This window comes from Eleutherodactylus coqui, chromosome 7 (assembly GCF_035609145.1).
Source record: "Eleutherodactylus coqui strain aEleCoq1 chromosome 7, aEleCoq1.hap1, whole genome shotgun sequence".
In the NCBI taxonomy this organism is placed as follows: Eukaryota; Metazoa; Chordata; class Amphibia; order Anura; family Eleutherodactylidae; genus Eleutherodactylus; species Eleutherodactylus coqui.
In genome coordinates, this window is record NC_089843.1 from 56,441,284 (window position 1) to 56,466,651 (window position 25,368).

Here is a 25,368-nt window from a genome sequence, read left to right on the forward strand (position 1 = left end):
ATCTATGCACTAGGGTACAGAGCATCTTAGGCACCGGGATCCAAAGTCACATTACACTGTAGTGCTGGCTCCCATACTGAATACAGGAGACTGAACGGCTTCATTTAGTCAGAATCAGATGTAGGAAGCAGCTTGGAAAGTGTGGGGATCAAAAAAAAAAAAAAAGTGTTCTTTTTATTCCATAAAAGCAGGTGTGGCGTTTCGGCTGAGAATAGCCCCTTTTCAAGAACTTATATCTTAGGATGCTTCACAAGTGTCTTCTGCACTGACATGGCTTTCAAATCCTCTACCGTACTTCTATGGTGCTGGTTGAACGACATCATTTCACCAGTTGGAGGCTCCATCATGTCTGTGGTTTGTATGATGAAGTTATATTTATAGTATTCATGCTTAAAAGGGGTAATTGCCATCTCGGGAATCCTATTTCCATGTGTTTGAAAATCGCAAAACAATGCACTCACACATAAGAGGTATATTACCAAAATGCTCCGTTCTCCAGGTACTGATTACTCTGTCCTCTGGTTGTTTACTGCTTGTTGCCAGGGAAACAATCAACCTCTTCTATGGAGAAAAAAAATAAAATAACAGAGGCGGCCGGTACTTGCACGCCTCTTTCATCTGAGGCCCAATGTCCACGGGCACATCTGATTAGAGGAAGATCCGCAAATCAAGCCACCCATAGGGACGCATGGGCGTCCGCACATGAATTAAAATTTGTTTTGTGAACCTTTTGGTCTGGAAAACAAATTGCAGCATGCTCCATTTCAGTGTAATTCCCACACAAACAGCTTCCATTGAAGTCAATGGATGCCGTCCAATCCGCAGGAAAGCAGGAGTTTTAGGAAGGAAAAAAAAACCAAAACACCACTGCTCATGTACGGTGGCCGGCACTTCCTCACACATCTGCAGTGAAGAAAATAGAAGACCCGGACAGATGAGCAGAACAACCGGATAGGTAAGCAGTGTCCTTGGCCACGGGCAGGGTCAGGTTCCACTGCGGGCTCCCACATGCGGAATCCGAGCCGCCCGTGGACATTGGGCCCAAATCTAATGACCGGGATCTGAGGAGCACATGCACATTAGCTTTCGGCTCGGCCACCTTCTACCTGTGTGCTCCACTATTTCTTTCTAAAAAAAGAAACAATGTGGTCCGCTTCCCTGGCAAGGAGCAGTAAACAACCAGAGGGCAGAGGCATCAATATCTTGAGAACGGAGCATTTTGCCAACATCTTCTGAGCGAGTGCATTGTTTTGCGATTTTGAATACATTGAAATAGGATTCCAGAGAGGAGAACACCCCTTTAAGATTTGCAGGAAATGACGTTAAGTGCCGAATGTTCTCCTGAATGTATTTTCACGGTCCAATCTCTCCGACCACACAGGTGCCATTTTACTCTACATTGACAGCTGTGGTGCATTAGCCTTTACTCAATATTGCTATACTTTTGCAGTGCATGTGTAAATACTAGTGATAGGAAGTCCAGCCCCAGGTCATGTGGCTCAACTCACCAAAAAGAACCAGCTTTCTCAGGTCCTGAACAGCTCTTCAAAGAGTCGAGAGAAGGGCAGAACAGCAGACAGGCAAGCCCCCCCCCTCTTCCCTTTGCTTCATAGTACAACTGATATACTGTACTATGTAAAGGACTGGCATGGGCTACCTGTCCACTAATCTGCCCTCCTCTGGACTCTACAGAGTCAGACTACAGGACAGAAAAGCCTGAGAAATCGCTCAACAACGTAAATCCCCATTAAAAAAACCACTTCTGGCTCACTGAAACGTTTTGGCACCCACCGTTCAAGTAAAGGAACCAGGTCATAGAGCCGGTTGGCAGCCCTGAGCAGCCACTAGATAGTGACGATACATGTGGGGTTCCCATGATCCCTTCCCTACCAGGCCAGTAAAACTTGTATCGCTCGATGGACAAGAGATTTGACTACAGCTCTTCTCGTGGCAATTTTTACCTTCTGGGCGTTTCATGGAGTCTTCATAATTTACTCATATCTGTTATAATCTTGCAGTTACCCGCACTATTTCTTCATCTGTATTTACGGAGTGATTTTTCAGCAGCATAGTCTGGTCTCGATTGAAGTAATTCATATTGCAATATACTATTGAAGAGTAGAATTACTTTTTCAGAAGTGAAGAGGTATAGTGTTAGTACATAGGTTGCTACCCCAATAAAGGACTATGTGTCAATGGACATTTTTAAAATGAACCTTTGGTTCTGGGCCAGATTTTGTCCCAAAACCAGAGGAGGAAGACTAGTTGCAGCTATTCTTTTCTGCCATGCCTTTGATCCACTGGTCCCGTATTTAGCTGTTCAAGATGGTCGATGCAGTATTCCGACTACCTAATTCCTACAGTGCATTGGTAGTGTTAGACTGCTAATGCACTATACCTGCTCTCTGATTGGCCAGTGGTGATCATATGAGTAGCTCTGGCCAATCAGAGCAGTGCACAGTGTGCAATAGGTAGTTAGAAAATTGCTGCGGCCATCTAAGGCGGACCAAAAAGGGGTCTAGAACCAGTGAGTTTGAGTGGCAGCTGGGAACAATAACTGCAGGTAATAAACTTACCTCCTTTTCCCAGGACAAAACTTTTATCCTGAAACCTAAGGGTTACTAAATGTTTTTAACGGCACATTGCCCTGGTTTGGACATTTCTAATAATTATTGATACGGTCCTACAGATTTTAACCATTTGATGTTATTTCTGGTGTGTCAATTCGCATTACGTACACACTGCTTTTGTGTGCCTTTGATGCTGTCTTGTAATAGAGACGCTGCTGGTCTGCGCAATTTAGAAGCAGAATTTGCTATGCAAGTTATTTAAAAAAGGAGTGTGCACACTCCTGAATTAGGATGGTTTCCCTAGATTAATGGAGGTACAATTTAATTATCATTCTAATAGTCAGATTTTCCCTCTATGGAATATCCTCAGAATCATGGCCAATTAGGAAACTTCAGACCTGGAGCTTAGAAACACTTTTCTACAGAATACCACAGAAGAGGTGCTCCAAATTGATAAACTTGCTCAATGTAATCTTCAGCCATGTCAGATTGGCTAGATTTCTCCTTTAAAGGTGTTTTGCTTCTTAACATCTTTTCCTTCACTGGTGTACTGTAGTTTTCTGAACATTAGAAGAAGAGCGGTCTTCCTTGTGAGGTTCTTCAGACATTACTATTTAGGGTCACATTAGTTAACCTCATTTCTTAGCCACCAGTTGGGGGAAGTCATTAAAAAGCTATCATGCATGGCATTTAGCGATGGCGGCAGAAGCGTCCGTCACGGCCATGCTTGTACCACACTTGTGTCTATCGTTATACACTACGCAGGTTTGCAAAGTAAAGAAGCTGCCTTTAGCACTTACCTTGTACACAGATAGTCTCTGTTAATTAAAGAAAACCATTAGAGTGATGGAAGAAAAGACTTGTTACATCACAGATACTCAAAGGGTAGCCACTGACCTGTGCTATACTCCTGTCCACGACGACGCCACAGAGAACCTGGGACTGTGGTCCGGCTGTTTTAATGTCTTGCAAATTCTGCTCTCTTATCTGAGACACAAACAAGAGTAATAATCAATATATTGATCACGACAATAATTATCTATAATGTAGCACTCAAAAGTTTTTGTGGAACACACTTCTCAGCCAAAAAGGCCATTTTTTATCACCCACTACACAGGAGAACACACAGTGCATATTTTTATTAATAGAACTACAGGACATTTGCAATTTATTTGCCATTGGTCACAAAATATTTGTTGACATCTTCTGATTTTCATGTAAAAAGGAGGTAAAAGGGGATTGTCTGTGATAACATTGCTGAACTAAACGAATGGATACACCATCAATGTGTGACCAGTGAGGGTTTCACCCCTGGGACACCCATTGATCAGCAAAACAAAGGGGCTATGGCTTCTTCAAGCCATGTCTGATCCTATAGCTCAGCTCCTTTTAAGTGATCACCAAACACACATTTGTGCCTATACCAAGGAACGTATACAACTGGAAAACTCATTTTTAGCTTTATAGAATATATGCTAGAAGTTAAGGCTAACGCCCATGGCCAACATTACAGTTTTGCTGTGCAATTTAAATTCTATCCGTTAACCCCTTGAGTGGCGGGTTTCCTACCACCCTGTCGTGCCCACCAGGGCAGGTTTTTTAAAATGGTCTAATCATTGAATTTCAACTAATTTTGCAGTTGCGTCTCAAGAGCCATAACTTTTTCATTTTTCCATTGACATCGCCATATAAGGGCTTGTTTTTTGCGGGACAAGTTGTGATTTTTTAAACAGGGGGGAGGAAAAAAAGAAATGGGGAAAAAAGAAAAAAAGGGGCCATGTCATTAAGGGGTTAAATAATGCATTAACTTCCTTCTTTGGGTCATTATGACGCATGGATACCACATGTGTGATTGTATTTTTGATTTTTTACAAAGTAAAGGGAAACAAGTGTTTTTATTGTTTTTTTATAATTTTTTTTTTTTTTTTTTTGTCCCTTTAGGGGACTTCCACAGGGACCCATCAGGACCCCCTGATCACATTCCGGGGGTCCGATGGTGACAGCCCTTTACATGCTGCAGTGACAGCCCTTTACATGCTGCAGTCACATAGACTGCCGCATGTAAAGGGTTAATACAGCAGAGATCAGAGGTTTTCTCTGATCTCTGCTGTAAGAGCAGGTACATAGCTGTCCTCTCACAGCCAAGCACCAAGCTCTCCCTGCCACAGAGACCATCGGCTTGCTTCTGACAAGCCGATGGTCTCTATGGCAACCTGTAAACAAAGCAGGAGATTGCCGGCATATCGGCAATATCTTCTGCTGGTTTTTCAAAGCCCTTGCTTTGTTCTCTTTGGGACTGTGCAGGCAGAGCACACTGTCACAGCTTGTGGCATTGTGCTCTGCAGCTCCCATAGTGATACATAGCCTGGAAATCTTCCGGGCTATGTCACTATGAGCAGTGGAGCTCGTCCCGGAAAATTTCTGGGCGTGCCACTCAAGGGGTTAAGCTTTGACCGACTCTTGGATACTCTGTAGGCCAGTACGGTGCATAGAGCTGTAACAGAACTACTACAGGGCCTCAGCCTGTGTATGAATCAGACAGAGGTACAGTGTTAAGAAATGATGGCACACTCTGACTCGTTAACTTCATGTGACTCTATATCAAAAAAAACCCTACGGACTGTGATCATGTGCATGAAATCGAACGGGTGATCGTTTGGGCCTCATGTATTAAAACCATCAAGAACAGAAATTTTTCTTTTATAGTATTTAATTTTTTTCCATCTCTGCCTTCCAAGAGCCATAAAGTTATTTGTAAGTTGATCTGGCAGTATGAGCACAAGTTTATTTATTAATGGTACCATTTAGTTTACCATATAATCTACCGAGAAACAATTTAAAAAACATTTATAAAGTGGGATGAAATGGAAAAAAAAAAACATCTATTGCCCCATATTTTTGGGAGGTTTAGTTATGGCGTTCAAGGGGCAGTAAAAATAACATGTGAACTTTATTCCGTAGGTCAGTGTGGGTAGAGCAATGCCAAATTTATATAGAAGGGTTTTTATTTTTAAAAAGGTTTTACTACTTTTAAAGTGTAAAGAATTTATTTTTTTAAAGAAAAGTTGCTTTCCACTACTATATTCAGAGACCCATAACTTTTTTCACTTTGATTGGGGCTGTGTGAGGGCTTATTTTTTGCAGAGTGAGCTGTAGTTTTTTTATTCAATTTTTTGCTAACCAAAATAGTACCCCACAATTTTGCATTCTGTACTTTATTTTTATGGTGTTCACCTTGTTGGATGAATAGAACATTATTGTAATAGTTCAGACCTTTACAAACATGGCAATACTAAAAAATGTGTTTTGCTTTTTTCAGTTTAGATTTTTGTGGGGAAAATTAGCTTTCTTTTTTTTTTTTTTAACTACATATTTTTTTAACAATTACCTTAGGCCGGCTACACACGGCCGGGTCGGATCCCGCTGCGAGAATTCTTGCAGCGGGATGAGATCCGTGCCCATGATATTGAGCTTATACTCAACCGTCCGGCGTCTTCTCTCTCCGCACTGCGATGTGCCGGCTGGCGCACAGCTGCACATGCACAGTGCTGGTGCGTCACTGCTGATGCTTCTGTGCGGGCCTCTGCGAGGCTCGCACAGCAATAGGACATGCTGCAGTTCGTTTACCGCGCGAGTTTTCACGTGGTCAAGTCGTGGCTGTCTGCATAGGATTGCATGATCTAATGCAATCCTATTGCGGCATGCACAAGTGGAAATTCTGCAGGAAATCCGGCAACGGAATTTCCGCCCGTGTGCAAGGGGGCCTTATGCTTCTACTTGGGAATTTTCACTAGGCTCTAGGCTGCCCTGCTAGCACATTAATATACCCCAGCTGTGCTTAGGAGGGCCCAATGGGGCGCTAGAGAAGCCCTTTCGTCGTCTGGCCGATTAGTCAAGAAGTCTGTTCTGACTGCGACATTTAAATAGTTAAAGAGGTATACCAGTGATTTAAAGTGAAAGATATAGGCTACAATTAAGGGAGCCTATCCTTCGGTGATAGGCTTGTTGACACACAGGGTTTTCCTTTCTGTCACGGTGACAACTACAATTAAGGGATAAGTAATTTTTTGTAATACGTTCTGTTTTACGAAGGAAATTACAGAAGGACTTCAAAATGAAGAAGAATTTTAAACATTTACCTTGTTTCTCATTTCTTGCACTTCCTTGGGGTTTGTGTTCAATGGGACAAACAGGTTAGGGACAGCAGAGGTGGCAGTTCTAAGCCCTTCCTCTTTAGTCCACTGCAAGATGAAGAACAGTTACATGGTCAGATGAACTAAATCGCCTCCGGACATGTACAGAGTTTACTCATGCATTTCACAAGTCAGATAGGAAAGTGAACCAATGATAATGCTGCTGCAACTGGAAACTTGTATAGCCAGGGATCTACCACAACAGGAAACAGAGAGAGAGATGCTATTTACATTGGGCAGCTGTGAAGGTTGCCGCGAGGGCTCACATTGTGACCTCCGAGCCCTGGGTGGGGACTTGACAACATAAATTTGGACAGATATTTACATTGTACTATTAGGTCTGGGTTTAACCGCTTAACGGCTGCAGGACACATTTCTCTCAATATCAGCTACTTGCAAACAGTTAAAGTGCCTGAATGAAACGCAGAAATTTCAGGCAAATATTCATCATCGGTAAAATGGACCTTCTAGGTACCAGGGCTATTCATTTATCATATTTGGCTCCTCAAATGCAAGTATCCAAGATGCTTTGCTATCTCCTGACATTGTAAGAACCTCTAGTTTACAAAGTGGATGCACATTACTGGGCTGTACAAAAGTTGACCCAATCTAGGATTACACCTCGCACTCCATAAGGCCGGGTGAACACTAACATTACGTGCGAGTTGTAACCAAGAGGTTCGGGCACCACTTGCATCGACACCACACGGACGCCTATCCATGTGCTGTCTGATACAAGGAGGACCCGCACAATGATATGCATTTGCATGTCCCAATTCTCCTCCCCAATGCGGTCAAGAAAAGGATATGCAGTGAGGTTTTCTTGCGGACCAACAGCAGCGTGCATAGCCTCATAAGCTATAAAAAGTCCATGTGCTGCCGGTGAACTAATAAGGACAGCACATGGACCCAAACACGCTAGTGTGCTGGAGGCCTAATACTAGTATAACTGTGGTTTTGCCATTTTCTGGTCCAGATAGAGGAGGAAGCTGCAGCTGTGTTTTTTGGGAACGTCCAGAGCAGAAGCCTGACACAGAATTAAAGTCAATAGTAGCAGACTTATGGCAGATGAGGGGCATTATTTTGGCTAATTCTACTAATAAAACTCAGTAACATGCAACAATTTTCCAGTTAGTGTTAAAAGGGTTGTAAAATATTCATGGCCCATATTCAGGATAACAGAAGATTGATGGGGGGTCTGCCGCCCGGGACCCTTAAGGATCAGCTGTTGGCCATGCCGGAGTATTCGTGCACTGACCTCATGTGTGAAGGAACAAGACAGCTCTGTTCCTACTGTAGTGGCCTTGCTTTGTATTGCAGGAGCACAATCCTATTCATTTCAGTGGAACTGTATCTTTCTGCATAAGTCAACTCAGTGCACAGATTTAGAGAACAGCTGATTAGAAGGGGTCCCTGGCAACGTAGCCCACTCATCTATTATTGATAAAGTATCCTCAGGATAGGGCATAAGTCTTTCAAAGGGGGTTTTCCAGTTGTAGAGTACAGAGCACCTTGGAAATCTGCATTTGAGGGACCATAGTAAAATAATTAATGACCCTGGTATTAGTTAGATTTACCAATTATGACATTTGCACACATGCATGTAAGAAGGGGTGTTTGACAAAGATCATTTCCTTTAAGGCCAACTTCAGACAAAGGTATTATGGAGAATAGTCTCAGACCAACAGCGGATCTACTGACTTAAATACACAGTAGCACATAGATTCCTAGGATGCTGCAAGTTTGGGTCAGTAGACCTGTGGAGAGGTGGGGACAGCACTATAATAGGGGCGTGCATTTTACACTTCCCTGAAACTGGCCTAACAGCAGTGATTCAATAAATAACCTTTACCCACCTTCCTGGCAAACTTTAAATGGAACCCGTCACCTCTGAACAGCACCTGAAACTAAGTTATGATGCTGTTCGGAGAGGTGATGGGGAGTTAGGGGATGTTTTTTTTTTGGAAATACTCACCCACTCGTCCATTCCCATGCTGTCAGCCATTAAAAATTGTGTGTGGCGAACATCTAACTCTCTCCAGACTGCCATGCACACGCTCTCCCATGGACTTCTGTGGGAGAACGAGCACATACAGCAATCTAAAAAGTTAGACTTTCAAGTCATGGATGGATTTCACTGGGGGACAGCGTGGGAATATGAGAGCAGGCTGGTATAAGCACAAAAAAACAAAACAAAATCACATCGCCCAACTTTCTATCACCTCACTGAACAGAATCATAACTTAGTTTATGGTGCTGTTCAGAGGTAACAGGTTTCCTTTAAATATGGCATGGCAAGAGAAAATTGGTTCTTGTTTAATTCTATGATCAACACATCATTGATTCAGTTCCCCTACAAAAACATTAAAGCAATGTGGGAAGCAGGAAAGAAAAAAAAGACTGCGGAACACAATACAAGTCACTCACCGGATTGAATCTTTTTGCACAGACTATCCTGAGAGATATCTGAAGCCAGTATCTCATAGGACTAACTTGGTGCAAAGGGGGAAATATACTATGATTGTGTTTAGCGAGTGGGCATCACCAAAGTTTGCATAGAGAACAAAGGAAAAAAAAAAAAGCTACAAAACAGCAAAATGTGGAGAAGGATGGGTGGGGGGGACTTTATTTTCCACAGGAAAACAGCCAAATCAGACCAACTAAAAACCATTTAAAGCTAGGTTTAACGATAGCTGCTTTACTGCTTACAAATTAAATAGGAGCAGATGGAGGAATGAGTTTACAAAATAGGATTTCAAAAGAAAAACAAACAAAAAAGCATCAACAGTCCATGGAAGAGGGCGCAGCTAGTGAGATCAGGGGGATCTGTGCAGCGACGTACTACTCTCATACACAGTACTGGAGAAGGGGCTCTTTCCATTTATGGAGGACTAGATTTAAACAATATAACAGAAGTTTTGTCTATTTTATATAGAATTTTGGCATCAGTGCAAGATTACCAGTAGCCCAGCCTGGGAAACATCAGCTATAGCATTCAAAAGCCACATGTTTAAAGGGGTTTTCCAGTTGTAAGTTACGGATGGCCTATCAGCGCGATAAGCCACTAGTATTAGATCAGTGTTCTGCCACCTAAGACTCCCACCGATCAGCTGTTTGATGGGTCGATGCATTCATATAATGCGCTGATTTCTGCAGGAATCAGACAGCTTGGTTCCCACTGCAAGGGGCAGGATTGGTATTACAGGCCAACTTCCCATTTACTTCAATGCGAGCTGAGCCTGCAATACCAAGCCTTGCCACTGCAACAAGAATGGAGCTGTCTGTTTCCTAAAGAAATCAGTCAAGTGCACAAACAGCTGATTGCTGGGAGTCTCTGGCGATGGACGCCTGTCAATCTACTTTTGATGGCCAATCAACGGGATGGGTTATAAACAGTTTGCAACTGGACAACCCCTTTAAATTTAGTGAATTTTACTTGCATTTTCCATTAAACTAATTAGAACACATCTTTGATCTCCGTCTTGCTGCTGTTCTGTTGTTTCTCCTGGATATTTATGAATTCCAAACAGGGCACTATCAATCCCTTTGTAAAAGGGGTGTGTTCTTATACTATCCAATCAGTGCTGACATAAGCAGTCGGTAGGGACACACCCCTTTGACCAGAGAAGTGTAATTTCTAGCTGTATTTATTCACACATTCCCAAGAAGAACAGAACAGTAGAACCCTGAAGAACTGTTATTTCCTAAAATACAGCCGAGTCAAGAGCTTAGAGGTTACCAGTTACTATGCATTTTTGTGTACTATTAAGGGTACGCTCACACACAGCCAAAATGGTGCAGATTTTCCGCTGCGGAATTGTGAATGTACCCAGAAGAGGTTTTCCTGGGAAAAACTACCGATCCTTATAGGCTGGGTCATCAACAGTAGATCAAAGGATAGGTAGTCGATTGTTTTCCCCTTTTAATGGAAAACTCTTTTTAATGAAAAAAAAAAACAGACGCGCTCCCAGGCAGGAGCCACTTTTCTCTGCAGATGCCGTAGAGGAAATATTTGCTTTAGATCAAGCATACCAGTAATAGGACACATTGCACTCATGCTCAATCTTAAAATTTTAAATCCGTTGATCGAATGCACGTTATAATAGCATCGTTGTAGACTATATAGACCTAGGGACTCTGTGTGGGGCACCTATTTTAATTACAAACCCAGTTCCTGCATTTAAAGCAGTGTTTATTTGCACAAGTCTATAACCATGTACTGGTCCAAGAATCAAAGAAAACGGGAAGGAAAAAAAAATGGATGGGGTTGGAGTGGTAATAAAATTGCAAAAATTTCAGATAAAAAAAAAAAAAATAAAAAAAAAAAAAAGGATGATGAATAATGGAGTCAGGTCATACTCACTTCCACATCTTCATAAACCATTACTGCGCCTTATTTTTTCTTATAAAATGGTAAACACATAAATGAACCGATAAAGAAATGGCACATTCTGATCACTAGCTCCTGCTGAACACACCAGCCCCACAATGCAAATATGAGAACTAGACTGGAAGATGCCTGTTCAAGGATCGGGTATGCAACTTTTTTTTTTTAGACTAGTATTTAGATAAATATTTTAAAAGAACCCGTATTATATTCCCGAGGAAAAGGGGAAAAACTGAAAACTTCCCAAAAAGGTCAAGATAAGTAGATTTCCCTACTTAATAGACATCAGGGAAAAAAAGGAGCCAAATAACAAAAAGCCTTAAAAGTGGTATTCCTATTTTACACATTTATGGCCCATCTAGAGGCTACGCTTTAAAATGTCTATTAGATGAGGGTCTCAGAGGTGGTGCACACACGTATCAGACATTTATTGCTTAGCCTGTGGATAGGGTATAAATGTCTAAGATGATAACACCCACTTTCTGCTTTCTAGCAGTCTTAACGTTGGTGCATTCTAGCATCAGTGTTATGGCTACAACTCCAAGACCTTCCATAGTTCAACTAAACCTAGTCCACCCGACGATACGAGGGTGATCTTTAGATTAGGCTGAACCACAAGTGGCTAGAAAGTTGCGATCATAATATGAATGCTGACATTCACCCACATTACAGTATGAAAGTGGAATCAAGGGCAGAGATCTTGCATGGACTCCTAAACGAAGTATACCCCTACCCTCACCATCAATAGGCAGTGACTGCTTCTGGTATTCAAGAACAGTCATGCCAGCCGGGAGTACATTTCGATGAGGGTACTCAGAATCATTTGCAAGTCTAGAGTCATGGAAGCTTAGGTGTGATCCTTGAATGGACATCCTCATTGATTATATTAGAGAAAATGCAGTTTATGGACAAAAATTTTGACACAGGCAGCTTTTAAAATAGACAGGACATATGACAGAAGCTCAGCAAGACTGATAAAACAGCAGCATGTGACATTCAGAAGAGTAAGGGTCTCATTCCTTCTCAAAATATTCAGGTTATAAAGAACAAACAGCGGGGAAAGAGAAGCCATTAGATGTACTCTGGGACAGAGTGCGTCTAAGCAATGACAAATGCCAGGAAGGGAACTCCTGCGTTCCAAGAATTCAGCTCTTTGGTTTGATCATGCAACAGAAAACATAGGATTTTTAACTTTACAGAACCATGAAAAAACAAATTACAGTGTATTAACTAAGAATTGCACCACTGCTAACACTTCTTTCTTCAGAACCCACTGCAGCGTGCCTATTTTTGTGCTACCATAATTGTGCAAGTCTCCTGACTCGGACTATAGGGCTGCAGCCAAAATAAAGAAGTGCTGGATCAGGGAGATGCGATGTCTGCAGCATTATGGTGTATAGGTAACTTTACATGTGGCCATTATCGCCTGAATTCAACCTGAAAACAGTGAATTCGGGCAATAATTGTCCCGTGGCCGCCAACAGGTTATGGAGCAAGAAATCGCTCACCTGTCAGAGCTGCTTGATTTTCAGCAGAATCAAAAACCAAGCGACTTTCAGCCATGTAAACAGGAGCCGTCAAGGTTTCAGTGACTCGCGTTCACTGTGGATGGGGCGGGCCGCCGGAACGACCCCGGCCTGCTCTGCCTTCATTCGTTGAAGGACTATCGCTCGTGTCAAGCACAGGAGCGATAGTTGGACGGCAGCCTTTGGGACAACCGTCCCGTGTAAAGGTACCACAATAAGCGCTGCGGAATAAGTTGGCGCTATACAAATAAATATTATTGTGCTGTTTGCTCACTCCTCTCTGCATTGACAGAGCCCAAGCCTTGTAAACATTGCAAGGGACTGTGGAGCTGGCAATGGACTCCTAAACGGTTCTGAACAGAGCCGTAGACATTCCCAGTGGTGCTGCAGAATGCTCCATCGAGTGCTCTAGGTAAGACATGTAAAAGCTGAGACACCATAGGAAAACTATTCTTTACCAACAGCTAAGATGTATATTCCGACCCCAACAGTACAGGTTCTCATGTCCTTCTAAAAAGCGTCAAACGTGTCAAACCAAATACCACCCTAAGCACGGCTTCATGTCGCCTGCACTGTTTTAACCCCTTAAGGCCACTCTCGCACGTACGTTCGCAAAATGCTGCGCTTGAAACCACGGCGTTCAACCGCGATTTTGCATAGAGTTATTATTGTGTGTGGGGTGTGGGGATGAGGTGCGTTAAAAATGCACAAAAATAGGAGGAGACACTCAAAAATAGTGGCTTTAGAAATGCCACGTTCGAACGCTAGCCTGCAAAGCGCCATTGAAATCAATAGGAGAGCTTTACAGCACTTAGCATGGAAAGGAGCAGAATTTGAAGGTAGCTTTCTATCTAGATGGAAAATGAATCAATTAATTAGTATAAGACAAATAAAGCAAAGTACCTGCAAATATTCTTAGGATTTTATGTAAATGTAAAATGCAGAATGTTGTAAAAACAGTTTAAAGTGGCGTTTTACTCTCAACTCAAAGTAACCATTGGAATTGCTTATACTAGAAAAAAAAATTACACTAACTTCACAAAAATATATCAGGAGAACTGAAAATGAACGCAATAAAATCCTGCATCTCAACCTGATCAGAAACTCCTACTGCAGGGATCCTATTCTCTGCACTGCTGTCATCCACCACTCGAAGATCTGCTGCTGGTGCTGTTGACCTCTGAACTGGTCCTGAAAGAACTGCAAGGAGCATAGAAAATCCTGCCTATAAGATCAAGGTGCTCGTAACCGCTTCACCTACAGTGACAAAATTAAAGCCACTGATGAATAGGCTTTTCTTCCATCTACTGGAATTGCTCCATTCACTGTCTGTGTGGCCAGCAGAGACAGTAAAGTACAGAGCTCTGCCATCGCGATCAGCTCTTTAGGCACGGAATGGGGTGGTAGTTTAAATGCAGAAGGGGTCCTGCTTATAAAGGGAATTTCACTGCTTCATAGTTCATGTGCTTTTAATACTCACCCACTTCCCCATTGCCTCAGTGTCCACCCAGGAAGCTGGCGCACACATCGAAATTTCTTCAATCCATGCATGCAAGCGCATAGAGAACAGTGTCCGCGCACTGAATGAAGAGGGGTCCGATGCATGCACAGATTGCTGGCCTCCAGGGGTGACAGCTAGAGAACAGCTGCAGACTCCGGGGCCGGGTATACAACAGGGATGCTTTGCAGTGCATCCCTAGCAACTAGTCAGTCTCTAATAAGTCAGGTCTTCAGCTAAAGGTGGAACTGCCACTAGTTAATGCAATATTAACCACGCAAGCGAAACAGACGGAAGTGAATAATCACTTAACCAACTGTGCTAAATTCACTGCTCATAGTCTATGGTTAAGAGCCATCACTGTGGTGAAGAACCCGAAACTTGTGTAGCTCTCATAATCCACAAGAACATTAAAGCCCTATATAGGAATTCTCCTTATAGCAGTATTATATTAATTGCTGGCTGAGGGTCGGAGTTGCACTTTAGTTATGCCGCACCCAACTTCTACTGTCAGTTGTCATTTACGGCCATCTACTGACATGCAACGTTTCATGCAAAAGGTGGCTGGCATCGAGACTTGAAAGCTTTGGGAAAACCCACGCAACTGCACAGAGCAGACAGGGAGAAGGGAAAGTGAGGAAAGTAACAGGTTAGCAAAGCAAACTGCTTAAGAAATTAATCAATTATAAAAGATGTAGAAATGATGTTACTGCTGCTATATATGAAAGATTTTAGATTCTGTTAGCACTAAACGAACACCAAATAAAGAGACTCTATAGTCTTAAGCAGTTATAAGCAGAGTACAATAAACATTTTTCTACAGACTAAGTAAGCATAGGAAAAATTACAAGGCGCTAATGAGGTTAGAGAAATGCCCAACGTAAGAAGGAATCCCACTAAAAGTATTCCCAAAGCTTCCAAGTGCCAGTCACCTCAGGTTGCTCTATATCAACTATGAACAGTAAGGTAGGCACAGACCAAGCAGTTGGTTATACAGCTTGGCACGCAGACACCGGACGAGAGAGACTGCAGCAAGGGTTTCACGTGATCGTGTGTAATGTTCGTCCACACCTTAGTCTTCGACTTGGGGCTGCCTCCATTCTGCCCTTCATCTGAGGCTTCATCTGCTCTACCAGAGTTCAGCCACTTTGTCTTCTCACGTTGCTGTTTCTGAAAACTGTGTCTGAGAGGAGAACATGTGCCTGAGTCACCATCACTGGCAAAGGAATAGCCAGTGACGCTGGCTGGGATCTCAACGTCACTGTACTTTTTAGCCTTGTCTCGCAGGGCAGGACATCTATAGGGGTAGCCAGTTCTGTATCCCTGTGGAAGAATTGAGACAAAAGAAAACAAATGATATGAAAAATAAAGTGACCTACATGTAGTAGAAAGTTTAGAAAATTGTGCTACCCATATGCAGGAATGGGGGATGCATGAAAACTATTTTCCTACTGTCCTTATGTGACTTTTTAATGGAACCATATTGATAAGATACATAGGGTTCCATTAAAACTTTTGCAGTTTGTCTTCTGCAGCTTCAATATATCACTATGTATAAGAACTGCAGTCTAAGGCCGTCTGCAGACAGCCGGGTCAGATCCGGCTGCGAGAATTCTCGCAGCAGGACCCGACCAGAGGGCCTGCAGAGAGCAGCGCGGAACTCACCCGCTCCCGCAGCTCCGGCTCTTTCATGTGCCGGCGCATGCGCAGAGCGGAGCCAGCGGCTGGTGAGAGACTTTTCTGTGCGGGGCGTCTTGTTGCGCGTTAATACGCCCCGCTTCATGTAGAAGGTGAAGCGCTAGCGAGAGCCCAGTGGCAAAATCTGTCTGTGTAAATGCTCCGCACAAGCGCCAACAACCTTAGCAGTGAGGTCAGCGCTCGCGCAGTCGTTTGGTCTGCAACGTTTATATACAGCGATATGTTTAAGCTGCAGATGACAAACTGCGCAACATTTTTAAAGAAACCCGATTGCAAAAATGATTGTCAGCCCAGAATACATACATTTATGTGAACAAAAAAAATTTGGCCTCTAATGGGTTTTCATAAGCTTCAAATAACACAAGTCGTCCCATGTAAAGCAGACCTAAAACTGGTTTAAGCAAAGTAATAAAAGTTACATTTACAAGATTTTCCTTACTAAGTTATCCAGCATTCGCATGAGGGCTTCAAATTCTTGCTCCCCAACAAGCCACTTTGGATGTGTAACTGCATCGCCAGACGGTGACTCAGGTGAACGAGACTTTTTGTATTTGCCAGGATCTAATAGTACCAAATTGTCTGGTCCCCCTGCACTTGCTAAGGTGCGTACCTAAAGTAAGAGAACATTGTGTTAGGAGGTGACAATATACAGAGAAAAGCTAAATCTCTACAAAAGGTTCTATATTTTCACTATTTTACATAAAGAGATGTTCTCATCTCGATCAAACATGGCCGAGATTGCAAAAATATTTATTGCGAGGTGGTCGGGATGATGGAAACAGGCAAGCTACCATGTTTCAACAGCCAACACAGAAGTCAATGGGAGTTGAGTTAAACAAACCATGTACCGTATATACCGGCGTATAAGGCGACGGGGCGTATAAGACGACCCCCCAACTGTCACCTTATACGCCGGTATTCAGTGGAGAAAAAAAAAAAAATTTTATTACTCACCTCCCACGGCGTTCTGTCGCGCTCCGGCAGGATGTCGCTCGCTCCGGCAGGCTGTCGCTCGCTCCTCGTCCCCGCCGCAGCATAGCTTTCTGAATGTGGGGCTTGAAATCCCCGCTTCCAGAAAGCTAATACACACGCCGGCAGCCATGACATCATTGAATGGCTGTGATTGGCTAAAGCACACGTGGCTTCAGCCAATCACACTATTCAATGACATCATTGAATGGGTGTGATTGCTAACACGTGCGCCTTCAGCCAATCACAGCCATTCAATGATGTCATTGAATAGTGTGATTGGCTGAAGCCACGTGTGCTTTAGCCAATCACAGCCATTCAATGCTGTCATGGCTGCCGGCGTGTGTATTAGCTTTCTGGAAGCGGGGATTTCAAGCCCCGCATTCAGAAAGCTATGCTGCGGCGGGGACGAGGAGCGAGCGACAGCCTGCCGGAGCGAGCGACATCCTGCCGGAGCGCGACAGAACGCCGTGGGAGGTGAGTAATAAAATTTTTTTTTTTTACACTTTTTTTTTTTTTGTATTACCGGCGCATAAGACGACCCCCGACTGCAGAGCAGATTTTTCGGGGTTCAAAAGTCGTCTTATACGCCGGTATATACGGTAGCACAGAGAGCTTTGCTGTTTTTGCAGCTCCCGAGTTATGGAAACAGCGCAGCTTTCTGTGCTACACTGTTTGGGTAAATCCCATTGACTTCTATAAGAGTTCCAAAAAAACAGCATAGCACAGGGCGTTGGCTATTTTTAAGATGGGTGCAAAACCCATACCTGGGGCGAAGACCTATCACACTTTTATGAAAGTCTGAGAAGGGAGCAACTCTCGTATAAATAAAATTAGGATAATTTCTTTAGAACATTGAAATAAAACAATTAAAAGAGGTTGTTCCAGAAATTCAAGTTCTCCACTATTCACAAGACAGGGTATAACTTGCTGATTGTTGGGGGTCTCAGTGCTGTAATCCAAGTCACTCTCGAGAACGGGACTCTCACGTACTGCTCTCCTGTCACCACGAGGGTTGGCCACACATTAGCAGCCACCACTCTATTCATTTCAATGGGACTGACGGAAGCATCTGAGCGGGCGCCGCTTGGGTATCTCAGCAGTCCCACTGAAAGTGAATAGAGCACTGGAGTTCGTTCATTCTCCTCCTCACTTGGTGGGTGCAGTAACGCAGCAGTGAGGAGCATAAGGGACAAGGGACTCCTGTTCTTCAGATCAGCCAAGGTCTCAGTGGCAAGACCCCAACAGATCAGCACATTTTACCCTATCCTGTGGATATTGGAGAACTTGAAATTCTGGTACAACTTATTTAAGATACAACAGAATGTTTCCCAAATATGAAACTATAAACATTAATGTAATCACCTGAATCTCACAGGCAGACACAAGATTGTGGATATAATAAAAAGCCTCCTCAACGGTTTCTCCCATAGTTACAAGTCCATGATTTCGGAGGATGAGAACCTACAGAGGGGGGAAAAAAAGGAAAATATTACAAACATTCAATTTGGCAAAGATAAATGCATTAACATCGAGTAAGAATAAGATACTCACTTTGCTCCTTGGACCCAAGTTTTTCTGTATTAATATCTTCTCCTCTTCATCAACCAGTATGCCATGATAGTCGTGGTAAGTGACCTCTCCTAGACACAGAGATTCTGGAGATAGTGGCAGTAAGCCGCATTTCATGGCAGACACCTTGTAGAGAAAGGTAAAAAAAAAAAAAAAAAAAAAAACAGTTTTCATATATTTGGCATGGAAACATTAAATACATTCAATATTATAAGTTTGGGATCAGATGAGGAATGCTTTGACTTTATCAAATTTGAACTAAAAGAATTAAATCTGAGGCATACAGACGTAGAGTAAGGGCTGATACACTTCTATAACATTCATACTACAAGCCTCTACTGTTAAAAGAGGGGTTGACCGGGACTTCTACTACCGATGACCATCCTCAGGGTAAATTATCAATAGCTCTGCCACTCGAGATCCATGGGTCTGCTGTCCATGTAGATAGCACTGTAAGCAGATAGTGCTGTTCATATTGGTACTGTAACTACAGCTTCCACTGAACTCAGCAGGATGTGTGCTTGTAGCCCCAAACAGGCCACTGCAATGTTGACAACGCCATCTGCTTCCAGCTCTGTCCACACAGACAGCAAATCTAAAAATCAATAGGGATCCTGAGTGATTAACCCAATTATCAACTATTGATTACCTAACCTGACAGGTGTAGTAAAAGCCCCAGAGAACCCATTAAAAATGGCTCCAGTTTCTCAATGACCAAAACTGTCTAGATCAAGAATTTTAAATTTGCACAAAAAAAAACAAAAAAACATTTTAAAATCAGCGTGATTGCCTTACAATCCCATCTTATACAGCAGTGGCATGTCACTAGAGCATGCAGTCACTTTGGTGGAAGTCCCATAGTCTGGGACTTCCACCAACCCTTAGAATTAATGGCTCACAGCACTAATTTAGGGCTAGGTTTTCCCTGCACAGCAGCGCTCCTGGCCAACTGCCTGTGCAGGGAAACGCAGCCGCCCCATTCACTTAAAACAGAGCTGTTCTGCACAGTGGATGGTTGTAGGGACGGCAGAGAAAAATAGCGCTCAATCGCTGCTTTTGGACAAAAACACATTTTGAAAGAACAATGGAAACTGCATCGCCACATCCCAAGACCTGTAACATTTTTATTTTTTTGGCAATGGAGGTCTGTGAGGTCCAGTTTTTTTTATGGGAAAAGTTATAGATTTTATTGGTACTATTTTGGAGGAACATTGACTTTTGGATTGCTTTTTATTTATTTTTTGGCCTAAAAATAAAGGAAGAATAGCAGCAATTTTGGCATTGCTTTCTAAGATTACTTTTACCGTGTTCACCATGTGAGCTAAAGAAAATATTTTGAATTGTCTGGGTAGTTACAAATGCGATATTACATATTAAGCGTTTTATCCATTCAGAAGGGGTTTTTGTGGGGAAAATTGCATTTTTAATTTTTTTTTTCTTAAAATTAAACTTTATTGAACTTTTGACACTATTTTTCATTCCGTTAAAGGGACTTAAAAGACGTGATCATTCAATTACTAATATATTGCCTTACTTATATAGTGCATTCTACCAAGCCTATGACAGCAGCCTATTAGACTCTATGGGAGGTGGGGCCTGATAGGCTGAGTTACATGGCAGACGTAGGTGCATTTGGCAGGCTGCCACGGATAACACACTGGTACCTTGTGATTGCACTGCAGCATGCTGATGGGTGACAGAAAAGGTCCCCCTCCACTGTAATCTGCCCACATGTTGCAGTTACTACTTATTGTGGCGTGTACGGGGTTCAACTGCCAGGATCTGAGGTTTCTCCATTCCTGGCTGTTAAAGCAGGAGCCTGGCTGTCAGCAGTCAGCCAAGCAAACACCTTAAAATGATGTATGTGCTGGTTTCAAGCCCATTAGTGAGATCAGTAAAAGGAGTCTTGTGGTCACAAAGGGGTTAAGTGAAACATCTATACAAGAAGAAATTCAAAACTGAAGTGTTTCAAAAGAAGTCACAGGAATAGGCAGGCTAAGAAATATTTAGCAAGCCTAAGACACAGCAAGACAGAAGATAATTGAGACATAGTAGAGGAAAGTGTGCTTTCCATACTCACTGCAGCCCCAGCAGGGGTATGGATATGGACAATGCACTTCACATCAGGTCGGGCTCCATAAATAGCAGAATGCAGCGTGAAGCCAGCTTTGTTCACTCCTAGGTTTGTACTGCCACGGTCCACTATCTCACCTTGAAGATTGACTTTTACCTAAAACATATAACGCATACAAATCACTTCAAAGCTGAAAACTTTTAAAAACTTAAGAAAAAGTGAAAAAATTTTTACACAGTGTGACATCTCTACATCCTATGAGGGCAATCACCCTGAAACAGCTGTCTGTGTATGGTTTCTGGCTTTGGCTTACCATTCCCAGTAATTGTTACAAGACTTGTCTAAAATGTCTAACATTGACTTGCAGGAATGCTGCCTTCTAATAGGTGGTGCTGCAGAGTATTCTTCTATCTTCCCATTTGCTTATTTCGCAAAGGAGCATGGATGGCCTTATAAAAGTCTCCTCGCAGGCCTTCTAGATGCTCTCCTTAAGGAGAAACGATACCCATCCTGACCCGGTTCTACACCCCATCGTACAACAAATATAGAGCCAGCTACTGTGCTTCAATTGTAAATCTAAATGAAGAACGTATTTATGGCAACACTGAGGTTTGGAAGAAGTCAATGGAGTTCAAAAGACAAAACTTACCAAACTAGATGCAGTAACTTCACTGTAAAGGAGTCCGAAGGGAACAATCAGGAAGTGTTCTTGCTCTGAACTGACTCTGACCTAGACACACAACACCAGGTCACATGTATTAGTTAGCAGCAGGAATCTAAAGGCACTTTATCATGTGTTCAGAAAAGCTTGTTTTTAAGTAACTAAACTTTTTCTCAGAAATGAACATCTACGGGTGTCCAAGAGGTGAGGCCCTGCACTATTCTCAGAATGCAGAAGAACTGCATCAATTTGTAAGACTGATTAAGCATCTCAGCACTTCCAGACACCTTAAAGGGGTTGTACCCACTTCTAGGCGTTTTGCTGCAGGAAACGGACAGCTCCGTACACTCTGCAGTGGCTCAGATTGGTACTACAGGCCGAGTCCTATTCACTTCAATAAGACAGCCTGCAGTATCAAACTGAGTCAGTGCACAGTTCACGGAGCTGTCCACTTCCTGCAACAAACCAGCTAGACCTGGTACAACTACTTTAAGGCGTCTGGAAGTACTGAGGTGCTAAGTCAATTTTTCATATGTACATATACGATGCTTTGTACAGATGCTGCGTGATCAACACTAAAATACACACACACACACACACACACACACACACACACACACACACACACACACACACACACACAATTGTGTTTTTTTTTCTCTCCTTCCCCTTTAAAAAAAAAAGGGGGGGGGGGGGGTCACAAAAAGCTATACAGTGCATTATATGTACTCATTGTACAAATAAATACTACAGCTCATCACACAAAGAAAACCCTCATATGACCATGTTGAAGGTAAGGGGGGAGGGGGGGGGGGGGGTGTTGAAAATGATCTCCAAAAATAGTCACGTCCTTAAGACCAACACAGGCCAGGTCCTTAAAGGGTTAACCATTCTCCGAAAAAGGCAGAAGAAAGTCAAAGAATAAAATTACATTTAGCAGGTCTTTACGGTTCAACGCCTTAATGACACAGGACATACAGTTATATCCTGCACATTTGGGGTTTGTATGGAGGGGCCAATCTTGCTCCACACAATCTGGGTGCTGCCTTTTTCTTAGAGCCGACATCCATCTGCACCAGCCACATCCAGTGTGACCGCTGATTAACCCCATTTAAATCCCCTGATCAAAGTTTGGGGGTCATGAACGGCCCACAGCGATACAATTGCGAAGTGCCGGTCGGTTGCCATGGGCCCCCCATCACCTCCCCCAAGCGGTGCCATGGCTAACTGCCTGTTAGATCACGGTATAATGCAATACTGTGGTCTATAAATAAAAATTTAAAAAATGTAATAAGCAGGAAAAACAAACATTAAAAATAAAAAAGGTTTAAATAAAAAAAAAAAAAAAAGTTCCCATACTGATAATTAAGAAAGTTTAGAGCTGCGTCCGTTAAAGTCCAATCTATCAAAGTGACGCATTGTCTTGCACAGTGAATTCAGTCAGGTAGAAGGGGGAAAAAAAACCCCACAGAACTGCATTTTTTTTTCCTTTGGTAACCTAGTGTTCCTGAATTTTTTTTTAATATAAGAGCAAATCAGAAAGTTGTATGTACTCCAAAACGGTACCGATAGAAGCTACAGGATGTCCTGATAAACGAGCTCTCACACAAACTATGTTAAAGGAAAAATAAAGTTATGGCGGTCAGAAGATGGTGACAGAAATTAACTCTTTGCCAAAGTTTATTGCTTTTTTTTTTTAAATTAGTACTGCAAAACAAAATAAAATAAATACATTTGGTATCGTAGTAATCGTAATGCCCCACAGAACAGTGATGTCATTTTTGCAGCAGTATTTACACGGTATGGTTGAATGGTTTTTGTTTTTTCTCCATTTCGCTCTACTCAGAAATCTTTAAAACGTTTTTCAGTATATTATATGGTACATTAAATATCATTGAAAAATACAACTCTGCCCACAAAGACAAGCCCTCATACAGCGATGTCCATGAGTAACGGAAATAAGACTTCTGATTTTTCGAAAGTGGGGAGGAAAAACTGAAAATGAAAAAAGGTTCTTAAGGGGTTAAAAGCTATGGACACCTTTGGAAGGGGCATATTTTTTAACTTAAACGGAGCATTTTGAATTAGTTTTTTGCAATAGGGTTTAATTACAAGTTTTGCAGTGTTTGTCTTTTGCAGTGTCCATTTACATTAGATTAGTCTCTATGGGAGATCTGTCAGTGAGGCTGGACTGACAGCTTACGGTACTTACCGAACAGCTTTTCCAGCATGTTCTTATCAGCTAATTTAGGACCACAAAGTTTCTTTGCTATGGTCATAAATGAGGCTATAAAAAGTGCAGGAGAGAAGAAACAAAGGCTCTAAACTAAACAGTCAGTCCGGCCTCACGGACAGATCTCCTACTGAGACTTAAGGCCTTTTAAGGGTGCATTTACACACAAGGATGATCGCTCAGAAGATGGCTTTTGAGCAATCATTTTGCATAATCCACTAATTGGTACTAATGTCCATTAGTACCAATTAGTAGCATGTGAGTCACTGGGAGCTGAATTAATTCAGAGGACTGCCCGCTGTTCTCTGAATAAAGTCCTTTTCTTCTGCCAGCGGGGCTGACAGCTGAGACAATGTAATCAGAGCTCCCTGGGGCAGAACACAGCATGCGGTCCTTCTTATCAGCTGTTCTGCAGAATGACATATTTCAAGCCAAACTGACATGCATCGTTCAGCAGAAAACTGAAAGATGGGCACATTTACACGCAACGATCATCACTTAAAAGATGGCTTCTGAGCGAAATTTGAGCGATAATCCTTGTGTCTAAATGTGCCCACACACACACACACACACACAATTGTTCAAAATTCGTCCAAACAGCCTGAAAAAGAGCGATAATTGTTACATGCAAACCCGGGCATCATGTGCTTTTCGTTTGGAATCGACGGATTTTAGTTCGCTTAAAAATCAATCAAATAGCCGCTGAAAAACGTTTGTATGTATTTCGCTCATCTTTCAAACAGACTGCAGGATGTTCTCCCTACCTAGGCACGTTTACAATAGCCAGGAGGAGAACAATGTAATGTGGGTGTGTGTTTAAATACAAGCTGGGTTCTGCAAACTCCTCCTGCAGGTCCTATTACATCCAAAATAAGATGATAAAAGGGTTAATGGACATCAGGACTTTATGCAAAAATAATCACTAAATCTTTCAGGCCTTTAGACTACAGTTTCTATATGCAGTAATATGTAGAAGCTGCAGAAACTGTGCAAAACTTACTTGTAATTAGAAAGACTACTGAAAAAATGATTGTCAGCCCAAAATACATGCATTTAGGTGAAAAAACTGCTACATAAAATGTGTTTATGGGAACATATCTTGCTGTAGATAAATACAGTAAATATATCGCAGGCTTCCATTGAAAGTGTATACTGGAAACATAACTTGAGGGGGATGTGCTGCACAAAACAATTATTTTTTGCGGCAGCATCAGGCTGGCTGCACACGGGCGAGTCGGATTTCACATGCGGAATCTAACCCTGTGCCCAGCAGTCATCCGCACGTACCTGGCCTCTGTATTGTGGATGGTAGCCATTCACAGAAAAATAGAACATGCTGCGATTCTTTCCTCCACGGGCAAGGAAGTTGTCTCGGGTTGAACGCCTGGTTTATCCCGCCTTATAAGCCATTTATCAGAAAATGGTTCTCGACCGCCTACAGTTCGGCTTTCGCCCCCCAACATTCAACAGAAACCGCCCTTACAAAGGTGTGAAACGAGTTCCTGACAGCCAAATCAAGGGGTGACTACTCTCTATTGATCCTCCTCTATCTCTCCGCAGCATTTGACACTGTTGACCACAAACTTCTCAGTATGCTTTGCTCGATCGGCCTAAAGGACACTGCTCTCTCCTGGTTCTCCTCCTACCCATTCAACCGCTCCTTCAGTGTCTCCTTTGCTGGCTCTACCTCCCCTCTTCCCCTTGCTGTTGGGGTCCCCCAGGGCTCAGTCCTCAGCCCCCTCTTTTTCTCCATCTACACAGCCCCTATTGGACAAACCATCAGGAGATTTGGCCTCCAATACCACCTCTACGCTGACAACACCTCTTCCAGTGACATCTCTGCAGCTTTCCTCCAGAACGCCACCAACTGCCTGTCCGCTGTCTCTAACACTATGTCCCCTCTCTACCTAAAACTGAACCTCTCAAAAACTGATCTTCTCCTGTTTCCGCCCTCTACTAACAGACCTCATCCTGACATCTCCATCTC

At 42.7% G+C, this 25,368-nt stretch overlaps 1 protein-coding gene across 11 annotated transcripts in view; it reads right to left on the reverse strand.

Moving 5' to 3' along the window:
- ADD1 (adducin 1) overlaps positions 1–25,368 on the reverse strand; it is a 92,639-nt gene that overhangs the window by 24,942 nt on the left and 42,329 nt on the right. For 4 of the 11 annotated variants that reach the window (XM_066573051.1, XM_066573056.1, XM_066573058.1 and 1 more), the window contains exons 5-13: positions 21,137–21,217; positions 20,494–20,643; positions 18,396–18,539; positions 18,207–18,305; positions 16,312–16,482; positions 15,153–15,497; positions 6,710–6,811; positions 3,468–3,557; positions 3,371–3,388 (exon numbers count right to left, since the gene is read on the reverse strand). In XM_066573051.1, coding sequence (XP_066429148.1) covers positions 3,371–3,388; positions 3,468–3,557; positions 6,710–6,811; positions 15,153–15,497; positions 16,312–16,482; positions 18,207–18,305; positions 18,396–18,539; positions 20,494–20,643; positions 21,137–21,217 — 1,200 coding nt within the window. The remainder of the gene's footprint in view (positions 1–3,370; positions 3,389–3,467; positions 3,558–6,709; positions 6,812–15,152; positions 15,498–16,311; positions 16,483–18,206; positions 18,306–18,395; positions 18,540–20,493; positions 20,644–21,136; positions 21,218–25,368) is intronic. The other 7 variants (XM_066573052.1, XM_066573057.1, XM_066573061.1 and 4 more) reach the window with 3 other exon arrangements.